The following is a 13,655-nucleotide window of genomic DNA, read 5'->3' as shown; positions in this document are numbered from 1 at the left end:
TGTAAGTGTACTGTCTACTCATTGATTTTCTAGCGGTGATGGAAGCAGAGGACATAGACCTGCACTTGAAGACCTTACGAAGGCCCATAGCTGCATTTGAGGAGCGCAGTTTCACTGATCTAGAGCCTCTGATTCCTGCTCTGTTTCACACGCTTGCTCTCATCTGGACACACTCTGACTTCTACTGCCATCCAGCACGCATCGTCACACTGCTCACTGAGTTCTGCAACCTTCTCATTGATAAGGTGTGTTTGAAATAAAGGAATGGGTCACCAAAACAAAAAATTTGGTCATGATTTACTCACATGTTACTTGTTACAAACAAGTTGGAGTTTCTTTCTACTGTTGAACACAGAAGAAGATATGTTAAAGAAAGCTGCGAACCACTTCCATCATATTTGTTTTTCCAAGTATGGAAGTCAATGGTTACAGGTTTCCAACATTCTTCAAAATATCTTCTTTTGTGTTCAGCAGAATTTTCCAATTCTGAAAAAGTTTTGGAAAAACAAATAAACTCACAACGACATCTAAAAAAATGTTGTGGAATCTTTTTAAATTTTATTTAATGAATTTCTGTATACGTATTTTAGGAAAATGGTTGCTTATAGTATTTAGCCTTCTACCAGTGTTTTATTATGATTATTATTTATTTAAGCTTTTATTATTACCATTAAGAAGAAATTGCCATGTTTTATTTGCCATTTTATCAGATAAATCAAATGTGATTTTACATGTTTGTAGGTCTATAATTTGTTATCAGTAATTTTCTATCATTATTATTCAGATTTTTGTGTATAAATAATGCTTAATGATAGGGTAAGTTACTAGTTGTTGTGGACTCTTAACTTCTTTTCTGTCCTTGGGAGATCACCTACTCTCACATTACTTTATACACTCACCAGCCACTTTAATAGGTACTCCTTAGTAGTATCATGTCGGACCCCCTTTTGCCTTCAGAACTGCTTTAATCCTTCGTGGCATAGATTCAACAAGGTACTGGAAACATTCCTCAGAGATTTTGGTCCATATTGACATGATAGCATCACACAGATTGATGCAGATTTGTTGGCTGCACATCCATGATTAGAATCTCCCGTTCCACTTGAGATCTGGTGACTTTTGAGGCCATTTGAGTACAGTGAACTCATTGTCATATTCAAGGTTGGTCGTGTTGTGCATTCAGAGATGTTATTCTGCATACCTCAGTTGTAACGAGTGGTTATTTGAGTTGCTGTTGCCTTTCTATCAGCTCAAACTAGTCTGGCCATTTTTTGGACCGTTCTCTGTAAACCCTAGAGATGGTTGTGCGTGAAAATCCCAATAGATCAGTAGTTTCTGAAAAACTTTGACCAGCTTGTCTGGCACCAACAACCATGACACGTTCAAAGTCACTTAAATCACATTTCTTCCCCATTCTGATGCTCGGTTTGAAATGCAGCAGATCATCTTCTCTACATGCATTGAGTTGCTGCCATGTGATTGGCTGATTAGAAATTTGCATTAATGGACAGTTGTACAGTGGCCAGTGAGTGTATAGCATTATGTAGGCATTATCTAAAGAACAGTTATTTTATATTATAAACCATATACATTAGCCTACTTGAAACATTAGGTCATGAATACATATCTGAAAGTCTTGGAATTTTAGTAGTAAACATATGTATATGAAACGTGCCCTTTAGGAATAAATTATGTTTGTTTTGATACTTGCTTTTGTAATGTTTTTATGTCCTTTTCCAGGCTTCAGTGTATCTAATTCCTGAGGAGCTTTTTAAAATGGAGTTAGAGGAGGGCATGGACCGGGTTCGGAAGGCTATTCAAGTGTTTTGTTCATTCAAACGCAGTTTCCAGCTGCACCGGGACAAACTGACACCCACTGGACCCTACAGCCGACCAGGCCTTACGGTCAAACCCTGGGACTTTCCAATTGAGCTTGTGTTTCACCGCACTGACTCTATCATGGAGAGACTGCGCATGATTGAGGTTTGTGCACTCAAATACATAAAAGAGCTAACTAAAAATATGTTTAAAAGAACACATTTACCAGACACTTGATTACACATTGTTGTTAGTTCCAAGTTGGACCTCTTTTGCCTTTAGGTCTGCTTCAAAAAGGTCTAGGATACATTCCTTAGTGATTTTTGTCCACATGAACATGCTAGCATCACACAACTGTTGCAGATTTGTTGTCAACCTCACATCCAAGATGCAAATCTCCAGCACATTCAGTGTGTTAAGATAGATCAGGTGACTGTAGGCAATTGAAGTTAAATTCTAAGCCTAACATCTGCATGTTTTAGCAGAAATCTTGTATTGTCCACTTGTGGTGTGGTGGGTTTAGTCATCTGTTCTTATTAGTCAGGTTTATTTCACGCCTCTCTGGAATACTTGATCAATCACAACATTCCAATGCATGTAATTCCTAAATAACATCCACTGAAATCAGAAAACACGGCGTCTTCAGGGTACTTTGAATCATATTGACCAAGTTTCACGTATTAATTTGCTTGTCTGTCACGCCTCAATTCTTGACCGTTTGGCGCCATCTTGTGTTGTGACTGAATAATATGTAGGTTAGAAAAAAAAAACACCCTAGCGAATTATTAGTTTAGATCAATATTATGTAAATTTTTTTTAACTTTTCATTTGCAAATAGCAACGTAATAAAGTGGGATAATGTATTTCCAGATGGTTGTTTTCGCAGAATAGAGCTCTTAAACGCATGTTGGACATTACTTCAGACTTTTAGCCCATCTGTGAGTCTATTTATTTACTTGTGTAAATGTGTGTAAATGTATATTTATTGATTTATTTAAATTAATTTCAGTAGTATTATTGACCAATAATAATAACCTTTGGTTTATTTACAATACAGTTTGTAAAGTGATATTTTCTGTCTTTTAGTAGATGTATTATATGAGGTACGTGCTGGTTTTACCAAATAGTGGATCTATTTGGATTTGTATTGTAAACATTAAATAAAGGTTTAAATGTACAAAAATATCTGCAGAAAATGTCTGCAGATTCTGTCTGGTCCTAGGCATTATTCTGCAGGTACAACTGCTTGGATGTACATTATCCCATATGACATTAGTTTTCAAGGTTTGATGTGTGGTGCATTCAGAGATGCTCATCGACAGACCTCAGTTGTAACGAGTAGTTAGAGCTACTGTCGTCTGTCTATGAGCTTCATCGAGTCTAGTCATTCTTCCCTGGCCTCTGGCATTAACAAGACATTTTATGTCAATTAAGTTTGTTTACTATATTGTGTGTTTTTTTGGACCATTTTTAAAGCAAGTAATGGTTGTATATCAAACCCTAGTAGCTGATTAGTTTCTAAAATACTCCACCCGCCCATCTGAACCAACAGTATAGTCATGTCCAAAACAATTAATTGACCTTCCTAATTCTGAAGATCATTCTAAACTTCAGCAGATTGTCTTGTCTACATGTCTAAATGTTGCTGATTGGCTTATTAGATTACACTTTAAAATTTAAGAGGTTTCTGTGAAGTGTATAATTGAGTCTCTTTCTGATCTTGACTTTAGAGGCCTATTTAAGATGAATCCATAGGTTTGACATGATATTTTAAGGATTTTTATTAATGTGCCCCATCTGTGTTTGCATGAATTTGTCAGGAGTTGTTTGCCTCTGCTCTGGACTTTCTAAAGCTGGAACGGATTGAGCTGGGCGGCTCTAGAGGGAAGATCCTCAGCGAGATGGTGTACAATATGAATGATGAATTTCTGGACAGCTGGAGAACTCTGAGAGAAAGCAAATACGACCCACTCGACTATAACAACAAGGTATTTACATGCCTGCACAAATATACACTACCATTCAAACCATATTTTTTTGCACGAACCATGATATTTTAATTCTTTTTTTTTCAAGATTCTTTGCTTTAAAGAAAGTAAAAAACTGAATTGAATTAAAGTAGCAGTCTTCAATGACAATATAAATTTATTCAACATTTTTTTTTATTTCTTAATGTGTCCTTGCCGAATAACAATTACTGTTATTTTCAAAAATATTAAATATAAAATTAACCTCCGGTTTTTGGACAGTAGTGCATGTGCTCAAGTTCATAAGCATTTACAGTGGTGCAAATAAGTGTTTGTGCCCTTACTGATTTATTAATTTTTGCATGTTTGCCACACTGTAATGTTTCAGATCATCAAACAAATGTAAATATTAGTCAAAGATAACACAAGTAAACATAAACATGTAGTTTTGAAATGAAGGTTTTAATATTTAAGGGAAAACTAAATACAAACCTACCTAGCCCTGTGTGAAAAAGAATCCCGCCAAACCTAATAACTGATTGGCACCCTTAGAGGCAACAACTGCAATTAAGTGTTTTCGATAAATTGCAATGGGTTTGTTACAGTGCTGTGAGATAATTTTGCCCCTCTCATGTTTGCAAAATTGTTGTAATGCAGCTACATTAGAAGGATTTTGTGCATGAACCACCTTTTTAAGGTCGTGCCACAGCATCTCAATTGGATTCAGGTCAGGGCTTTACCTAGGCCACTCCAAAGTCTTAATTTTGTTTCTTTAGACATTCAGAAGTGAACTTGGTGCGTTTTGGATCAGTGTCCTGCTGCAAAACAGTACAACACTTTCAGGGCAAACAGTTCTCAAACCATTGTTTATGCATCCACACTCTTCCTGGTGTTTTCTAGGAGTTTATGAGTGACTACAAGCGATTCATGGAACAGAATCAAGACTTTGACCAGAGACTGGGGACAGTAATAAACTTGGCTTTTCAACACTCCCCAGGCTTAGAGTCTGCTTTTAAGGTATTATGCACACACACGCACGCATGCACATAAACAAAAACAAATACTCAGCGATGAATGAAAAAACACACACACACACACACATTCTCTGTCAAACTTAAACACAGAGTATGTATTCTTTATATACTTCATTGTGCACAAAAGTCTTGTTTCTAAGTCTCTAATATTGAAAACCTGTCTGTGTTTGTGTGTGTGCAGCTTCTACAGATGTTTGGCACTTTGTTGGAGAGGCCGAGGGTTCATCAGCTTTTTGCTCCAAACTACTCTCAGCTGCTGGTGATGTTCCAGGAGGAGGTCAGTCTCTGTCAGCGCATACTGGACACCCAGAGAGAGAAGGTTTGTGTGTTTAATAATCATTGAATGAGGAAAATGAGGAGAGTTTTACTAAATATGTTTTAATAGAGTTTTATAGCACTGCCTCATGAAGCTTCTTTGCTGAAAAAATAAAACATTAGATACCATCAGTGGTTAAAAACTGTATACAGCATAATGTTTTCCAGCACGTTTTAGGACATATTTCATATTCAACACATATGGGGTTCAGTGGTTTTTAACATGGCATCAGTAGACAACAACACAGTTATCAATGAAGACAATACACTACAGTCTCTATGAAATCCAATACAATTCCCATGTTAACCATTAAAACTATTGCAAATTCAGTTTTGTATAAATCCAGCGATCATATTTATTTATTTAATTTTTATTTGATTAATTTTTATTTTATTATTATGATTTTATTATTGTTTACTGTTTTATAATGTAGACTTGGTTACATACATTACAATATGCATACGAAATATAAAAGAGAATAATTGGTAGTTAATTGTTTTAAATTGACTAAGACGTGCATTAAAACAAGCATTATATCAAAAACAAAATTAGTGGTAATTAATTTTTTTGTTATATTTCATTAGGTAATTATGAAATATTAGCAATTTGTTTGTAAAATTTGTCATGTTTGGACTGTATCCTCGTTGTCCAGCAGGTGTCGCCAGATTGCAATGTTTTTAAAGCTTCGTTTCACTCGTGACAAATTATACTCTTTTTAAATTATTATTTTTTTTACCATAAAACAACTGATTCTGACATTTTAAGAAATGAAATTTTATTCGGATGTGATATTTATTTAAGTATTTGTAAGCTTTTTTTCTGTCAGTATCATTGTACCGTACCGTGCTGGGCAAACACTGTATTGTTCAGGTACTTGCGTTGATTTGGTTAATTCTGCATTTGAAATGGTTTCAGTTGTGGATAAACTTGCGTTGCATTATAGACTCAGTTATTTAATATTAATTCATAACATTTTAAATGTAAATATTTGTCATTAAATGTGAAAATGAATATGCTCTTGAACATGTTCAAGTACTTCTGTGTTGTTTTATGTGGTACAGCTGAGGACCGGCAGTCCCATCCTTGGTAAAAACATGCCAGCTGTTGCTGGCAACCTGAAATGGTCTCAAGAACTTCGAGAACGGATCCTGTCAAACCGCAGTAAACTCAGCCACCTCACACACATGTATATAAAACACCTCACACATCTTTTTATGACACTCAAATACATGTACATTTGTTTCTGGAGCCATGAATTACAACGTGTGTGTGTGTGTGTGTGTGTGTGTGTGTGTGTGTGTTTAGGCCGTTGGAGAGTTCTGAGGCCAAACAGGTGCTGCAGATGTGTGAGTGTGTATTGGAGGTTCTGGATGTGATGGATGAAGAAGTCTACAATAACTGGAGTGTTGGGATGGATGAGTTGTGTCAAACACATCTCAACAAACCACTTCTGATACTGGATGAGGAGAGCAGCCTGTACAGTCTGAACTTTAATCCTGCTGTAAGACACACACACAAACAAACTAAACCCATGTACCAAGCTAACTAAGCAGAGCTTTCCCTTTCCCCTTTTAAATTAAGATTGTCCTTTTTTTCCCTCTTTTGTGACCTAAGTCCACTTGCTAACAAAATAAAAGAAGATTTGATAGAAGATGTCAATTTATAAGTAGGATATGTTCCTGTTATACATCTGACATAGATATTGATCCAGGAACAACATTTCAATGAGTCGGTCGGTCGGTCAATCAATCAATCAATCAATCAATCAATCAATCAATCAATCAATCAATCAATCAATCAATCAATCAATCAATCAATCAGTCAATCAGTCAATCAACCAACCAACCAACCAACCAATCAATCAATCAATCAATCAATCAATCAAATCAAATCAAATCAAATCAAATCAATCAATCAATCAATCAATCAATCAATCAAATCAAATCAAATCAAATCAAATCAATCAATCAGAATTAAGATTTAAAGCTTATGTTAAGTTTAGGTTTAGTTAGGGTACTTAGTTAGAAGTACTTTAGTATGTACTAGGGTTGGGTCGATAGAAGATGCCATTTACCCGTCTGATGCCCCGTTTACACTAATACATCTTTATTTTAAATTGCCAGTTTAGAATGGAAATGATCCACGTTCACACTGTGTTTTACCCAGTATTTCTAAAGAGCTCTCCATCCACACTATACTGCTGAAAACGCACATCACTTGACCACACACACACACACACACTCTGCCATGTGCTTCAGCAATATATTCTCATGTCAGAGCTCCAGGCAGTCAGCGAACACAATACACCTTGAGAGCAGAGCACGTTGGACAGTTTATCAAGGATTTACTGCAGGATCGCGCCTCACTATAGTTGATAAACGTGATATTTAATATTCTTGTCTCTATCTAACCACTCTTTGGTCTTTTGAATCTATCAGGTAACATGTCACAGCCTCAGTACACTGCTAAAACCAGCTTGACCAGCCTAGCCAGGCTGGGAGCCCAGCCAAAACCAGCTATGTCCAGCTTAAACCATTCTGGTCAAGCTGGTTTTAGCTGGATTAAGCTGGTAATTTTCCAGCCTGACCAGCTAAGACCAGGCTGGAAATGGCTGGAAACCAGCCTGGAAATGGCCAAAACCCCTCTAAAACCAGCCTGGTCGACCAGCTAAAACCAGCCAACCAGCCAAGGTTGGTTTAAGCTAGATTTTTCAGCAGGGCATTCCTGAATGCCTTTCACAGATATAACTTCATTTGAGTTTTTAGCATATATAATCAGTGCTTTACAAATTCAGTCATGTATTATTAGTTATTCTTCAGCAGCTTGTCATAGCAGGCTCCTGTGCAGGCTTACTCATCTTACACACAAAGTGTTAGCCTAATTTTAGAGAATACTTTTAAAGAATACTTTGAGAATAAACACTCATTGTTTATAACAAGCACTACTACTTAAAAAAAATAAGAAGAATAAATTTTGATTTCATTGCCACTTTAAAGAAAATCTCTGTTTTCGCCTTTCTTATTATTATTTCCAATGTGTTAATTCACCCAAAAATAAATATTCTGTTGTTAATAACTCCCCACATATTAATTAATGTAGCCGGCAGCTAGCTCTCTTCAACTCTCACATGGTCACCCACTCAAACTAAGCAGGGCTGCGCCCGGTCAGTACCTAGATGGGAGACCACATGGGAAAACTAGGTTGCTGCTAGTGGTGTTAGTGAGGCCAGCAGGGGGCGCCCAACCTCCGGTCTGTGTGGGTCTTAATGCCTCAGTATAGTGACTGGGACTCTATACTGCTCAGTGAGCGCCGTCTTTCGGATGAGACATTAAACCGAGGTCTTGACTCTCTGTGGTCGTTAAAAATCTCAGGATGTCCTTCGAAAAGAGTAGGGGTTTAACCCCAGCATCCTGGCCGGTTCTGCCCACTGGACTCTGTCTATCAAGGCCTACAAACCATCCCCATATCATAATTAGCTTTATCACTCTGTCTCCTCTCCACCAATCAGCTGGGGCCTCATGTATCAATGCTGCGTACGCACAAAAACTTTGCGTACGCCAGGTTTCACGCTCAGAATCGCTCACGTTTGGATTTACTAACAATGAACTGAACGTGGGAATGTGCGCAGCTCCACGCCAGCTTTATGGCTGGCGTACGCACATTTTTTGTGTGTGTCTGTTTTATTTCCATTGGCGACTCCTAGAGGCAGTTGTGTTAAATTCTTCTCTACAAAGTGTCTGAGCCTTGCAATGGCAGCTGTATGAGACGGGTTCATCTAGTAGGTATGTAAGATTTCCATACCATACAGTTGACCAGCTAAACATTAAAGCACAATTTGCAGCGGTCGCCTGTTTTCCCAATGTAATCTGAGCGATCTACCGCACACACATTGCTATAAAGACACTATCTGAAGATGAATTTGTATGCGTGAATCAGAAACATTTCCATTCAATAAATGTGCAAATAAAATATGATGCACAAACTTATTGATGATTCCTACTTGTCTTTCTCTTGATAAATAGTGGGCAAAATCTGATATGTAGCGGGGGAAAAAAAGAAAGAATTCATTAGACGCTGGATTCGAGCCGAGTTTATGCTCGAACATGTCAATGCATGATCACATGCTTCTTCTGAGGTGCGCCACTAAGACTGCTAAGGGTACTGCAACATTTTTCAGTTATAAATCACACTATTTCTTTTTTTAAATGCACAGTGCGATGTTCAGACCCAACTGTGTTAACCGTATCAGCTAAACTCTCCCACTCTATTTTTTTCTTTTGTTGTTAATTCCGGAGAACAAACTTGCAAATAACACCGCTTTAATTTCTCCGGTCTACCTCCGAAAGCAGCACCTCCAATTCACATTCTGTTCAAAGTTTCTTTTGCTTTTTTTTGACATTGCTTTTTCGTTGGGTTTTGCCATTAGCATAGTCATTAGCATATTCATACGGGGGAGGAGGCAGGGAGGGGTTTTGTGCTCGTGCATGTTGCGCTCAGTTTCACGTTCATTCAGATGTACAAAAGAATATGCGTGAGATTCGGCGTACGCAGTGTTTCATACATCTGAATTTTTTTCTGCGTACGCACATTTACAGCTTTGTGCGTACGCAATGTTTTAGTAAGATTTCCACGCAAGTCTTCGTACATGAGGCCCCTGGTGTGTGGTGTGCGGTCTAGCGCAAAATGGCTGCCGTTGCCTCATCCAGGTGGATGCTGCACATTGGTGGTGGATGAGGAGACTCCCCCTATGTGTAAAGCGCTTTGAGTGCCCAGAAAAGCGCTATGTAAATGTAAGGAATTATTATTATTATTATTTATTAAATCCCCTGATACCTTTGTTCATCTTTTGAAGCTCTCTTGGACAGCAATGGTCCAGAGATAAAAGTCCAGATAAGTCCATCTAATCTAATAACATCTAATGTTGTGTACAGACAACAGTTATTCACATTTTCTCTAGAAAATCTTATAATGTAGTTTTTACTCTTCTGTGAAATGGTTTTAGTTGATGTCCGTTTTGAGGGAAGCGAAATATCTTGGGATTCTGAAGAACCACAACATTCCCAAGGCTGCTGTGAGTCTGTACTCTAAACGGGAAATGCTTCACATGGTAAGACCGGGCCTTTATTTTTTGAGAAACAGATTGCACAGTGCCAAGAAAAGGCCCACTTATTCCATTCTTTTCTTTCGCTCTCCTCTGTGTGAGTTTAGTACACCAGCACTCTGCTCCAGATCACTCAGTGGTATAATAAACTGCACAGCACTATTCTAGCTGTCGAGCTGCGTTTGGTTGAGTCTGAGCTGGAGGAAGTGAGGAACACATTAAAGCCAGCATTACAGGAACTACAATGGAGCGACGAGGATCTTGCTGATTACATCAAGAGGTAACACCTGTTCTTTCACTTGTTAGAAAGCTCCACAATGCGAAGGCGCTCATTGTAAAGTGTGTGTGTTGTAGCACGTGTGACCTGGTGCGCGGTGTGTCGGAGCGAGTGCAGAAGAGCAAGGCTAACCTGGAGAAACTGCAGGGGCTGATGGGAGTTTTCAGTCACTCTGCCTGTATTACACGTAAGACTAGCCATCGGGGGAATCTGCTGAACCTCACCGATGTTGAGGAGAACTTCAAGCGACAGTACGGTCTCATCGCTCGCACAGGAGAGAAGATACATGAGCTTGTGCAGGTGCTGGTTTCAGTCTTTTATTTGACACAATGAACGTGCTTTAGGTTTCTGCTAGAGTAGGCAAAATCAGGTAAAGAAATAGAATTAGTAAACATGTACACTTACCGGCCTCTTTATTAGGTACACCTTACTGGTACCTGGTTGAACCCCCTTTTGCCTTCAGAACTGCCTTAATCCTTCGCGGCATAGATTCAACAAGATACTGGAAATATTCCTCAAAGATTTAGCCCCATATTAAAATGATAGCATCATGCAGTGGCTGCAGATTTGTTGGCTGCACATCCATGATGTGCATCTCCCATTCCACCACATCTTAAAGGTGCTCTATTGGATTGAGTGCTGGTCACTGTGGAGGCCATTTGAGAACAGTGAACTCATTGTCATGTTCAAGAAACCAGTCTGAGATGATTTGTGCTTTATGACATGGAGTGTTATCCTGCTGGAAGTAGCCATCGGAAGATGGGTACACCGTGGTCATTAAGGGGTGGACATGGTCAGCAACAATACTCAGGTAGGCTGTGGTGTTGACATGATGCTCAGTTGATACTAATGAGCTCAAAATGTGCCAAGAAAATATCCCCCACACCATTACACCACCACCACCACCACCAGCCTGAACCGTTGATACATGGCAGGATGGATCCATGCTTTCATGTTGTTGACGCCAAATTCTGACCTGAATGTTGCAGCAGAAATGGAGACTCATCAGACCAGGCAACGTTTTTTCAATCTTCTATTGTCCAATTTTGGTGAGCCTGTGTAATTGTAGCCTCAGTTTCCTGCTCTTAGCTGAAAGGAGTGACACCCGGTGTGGTCTTCTGCTGCTGTAGTTCATCCACCTCAAGGTTGGACATGTTGTGTGTTCAGAGATTATCTTCTGCATACCTCGGTTGTAACAAGAGTTTATTTGAGTTACTGTTGCCTTTCTATCAACTTGAACCAGTCTGGCCATTCTCCTCTGACCTCTGGGATCAACAAGGCATTTGCACACAGAACTGACACTTACTGGATATTTTCTCTTGTTTGGACCATTCTCTGTAAACCCTAGAGATGGTTGTGCATGAAAATCCCAGTGGATTAGCAGTTTCTGAAATACTTAGACCAGCCTGTCTGGCACCAACAACCATGCCACATTCAAAGTCACTTAAATCACCTTTCTTCCCCATTCTTCCTCGGTTTGAACTGCAGCAGATCTCTTGACCATGTCTACATGCCTAAATGCATAGTGTTGCTGCCATGTGATTGGCTAATTAGAAAGTATCAATTTGTGGACATTTTTTAATTTAAATTATTAAAATGAATGTTTGATAGTTTCAATCAGGACTGATGGTTTGATCCATCTGTGTCAGTGAAAGTGTTAAAAATTTTAAAATATGATATATTTATGATTTATTTATGAACTTATGATGTATTTTTTACAGACATTTGCATCTTTATGTAACTTTTTTCTAAATAAAAGATTTTCTTCAACTTAATATAATTTTTCTGTAATGTAAAAAAAAACAATTCTACAGTTTTATTTTGTCTAGTTTATTTGTATTAATAGCATTTTTTTATAAGATTGAATTCTTTCTTGTTTAGGAGAATGCTGAGCTTCTTGGTGCTGATTTGGACTCAGAGGCTTGGCAGTCTTACACAGAATACGTGGACAGACACATTCTCACTGGCTTCTGCAGCGCTGTGCGATGCTCCCTGCAGTATTTAGTTGAGAACACGGATGCGGCGCTCAGTATCGCTCCCCTGTTTGAAGTACAGCTCACCCTGACCACAGACATGATCTTTCACCCCTCGCTCAACCTCTCCAAGAAAGGCAACTTCTATGACATCATTGACCAGATGGTGTCAGACATTTTTAAAATGGCTTCCTTCATCAAAAGAGTGGCCAAGAGCAAACAGTCAGAGACTTACAAGGTGTGTAAAGTTGGACTATTATTTGTAACAGCCAGGGTACAACTAAGAGTAACTGTTATGAGTAAACATTAGTGAAGAAGAAGTCAGCGAGTGGAGTTGCTAAATGAATGAATTTAACTGTAAATAAAATGAATAAGTTGTGGATAATTTTGGAGGACACTTTGCTTTTAATACAGATGTTGAAGTAGGGTGTCAGCGGGGTCTTAAAATCTCAAATACAAAATTTTAGGCCTTAAAAAGTCTTAAATTTACTGAAATATTGTGTTGTAGGTCTTAAATATTTTTAAACTTAATTTTCCTTTATTCAAGTATAGCTACCCAATCTGTCCATTAATATCCATACAATCTCCAACAATCCATCTCAATAAAACTTTTAACTTTTTTATTTAAGAATGTAATCTGTTTTACATTAATGATTTAATTTATTCATTTTCTTTTCGGCTTAGTCCCTTTATTAATCTGGGGTCGCCACAGCGCAATTAACCACCAACTTATCCAGCATGTGTTTTACGCAGCGGATGCCCTTCCAGTCGCAACCCATCACTGGGAAACCCATGCAGACTCATTCGCACACAAACATACACTATGGACAATTTAGCCTACCCAATTCACCTGTACCGCATGTCTTTGGACTGTGGGGGAAACCGGACCACGCAGAGGTAACCCATGCAAACGCGGGGAGAACATGCAAACTCCACACAGAAATGCCAACCACCCCAGCGACCTTCTCACTCTGAGGCGACAGCACTACCTACTACGCCACTGTGTCGTCCATGGTTTAATTTTTTGCTTTAAAACAATAACAACAAAGCAACATTTGTTTAAAAGTTCTCCATGTATTTACTGCTGGGGAAGCTGACCTGGACAGACTGTTGTGCATACATTTAGTTTATTGTAATTTTTAAACCTTTTATTATTAAATATATATATA

The 13,655-nt window shown here is 38.4% G+C and overlaps 1 protein-coding gene across 1 annotated transcript in view; it reads left to right on the top strand.

Annotated features, from left to right (window-relative positions):
* dnah9l (dynein, axonemal, heavy polypeptide 9 like) overlaps positions 1 to 13,655 on the top strand; it is a 115,600-nt gene that overhangs the window by 9,600 nt on the left and 92,345 nt on the right. Inside the window, exons 7-17 of the mRNA XM_087256600.1 lie at positions 34 to 245; positions 1,741 to 1,983; positions 3,639 to 3,806; positions 4,686 to 4,802; positions 5,001 to 5,138; positions 6,197 to 6,321; positions 6,441 to 6,636; positions 10,138 to 10,242; positions 10,344 to 10,516; positions 10,591 to 10,813; positions 12,395 to 12,724. Coding sequence (XP_087112726.1) covers positions 34 to 245; positions 1,741 to 1,983; positions 3,639 to 3,806; positions 4,686 to 4,802; positions 5,001 to 5,138; positions 6,197 to 6,321; positions 6,441 to 6,636; positions 10,138 to 10,242; positions 10,344 to 10,516; positions 10,591 to 10,813; positions 12,395 to 12,724 — 2,030 coding nt within the window. The remainder of the gene's footprint in view (positions 1 to 33; positions 246 to 1,740; positions 1,984 to 3,638; positions 3,807 to 4,685; positions 4,803 to 5,000; positions 5,139 to 6,196; positions 6,322 to 6,440; positions 6,637 to 10,137; positions 10,243 to 10,343; positions 10,517 to 10,590; positions 10,814 to 12,394; positions 12,725 to 13,655) is intronic.

This window comes from Danio rerio, chromosome 6 (genome assembly GCF_052040795.2).
Source record: "Danio rerio strain M-AB ecotype USA chromosome 6, GRCz13ab, whole genome shotgun sequence".
Taxonomy (NCBI): Eukaryota; Metazoa; Chordata; class Actinopteri; order Cypriniformes; family Danionidae; genus Danio; species Danio rerio.
This window is presented reverse-complemented; position numbering and strand designations above follow the sequence as displayed.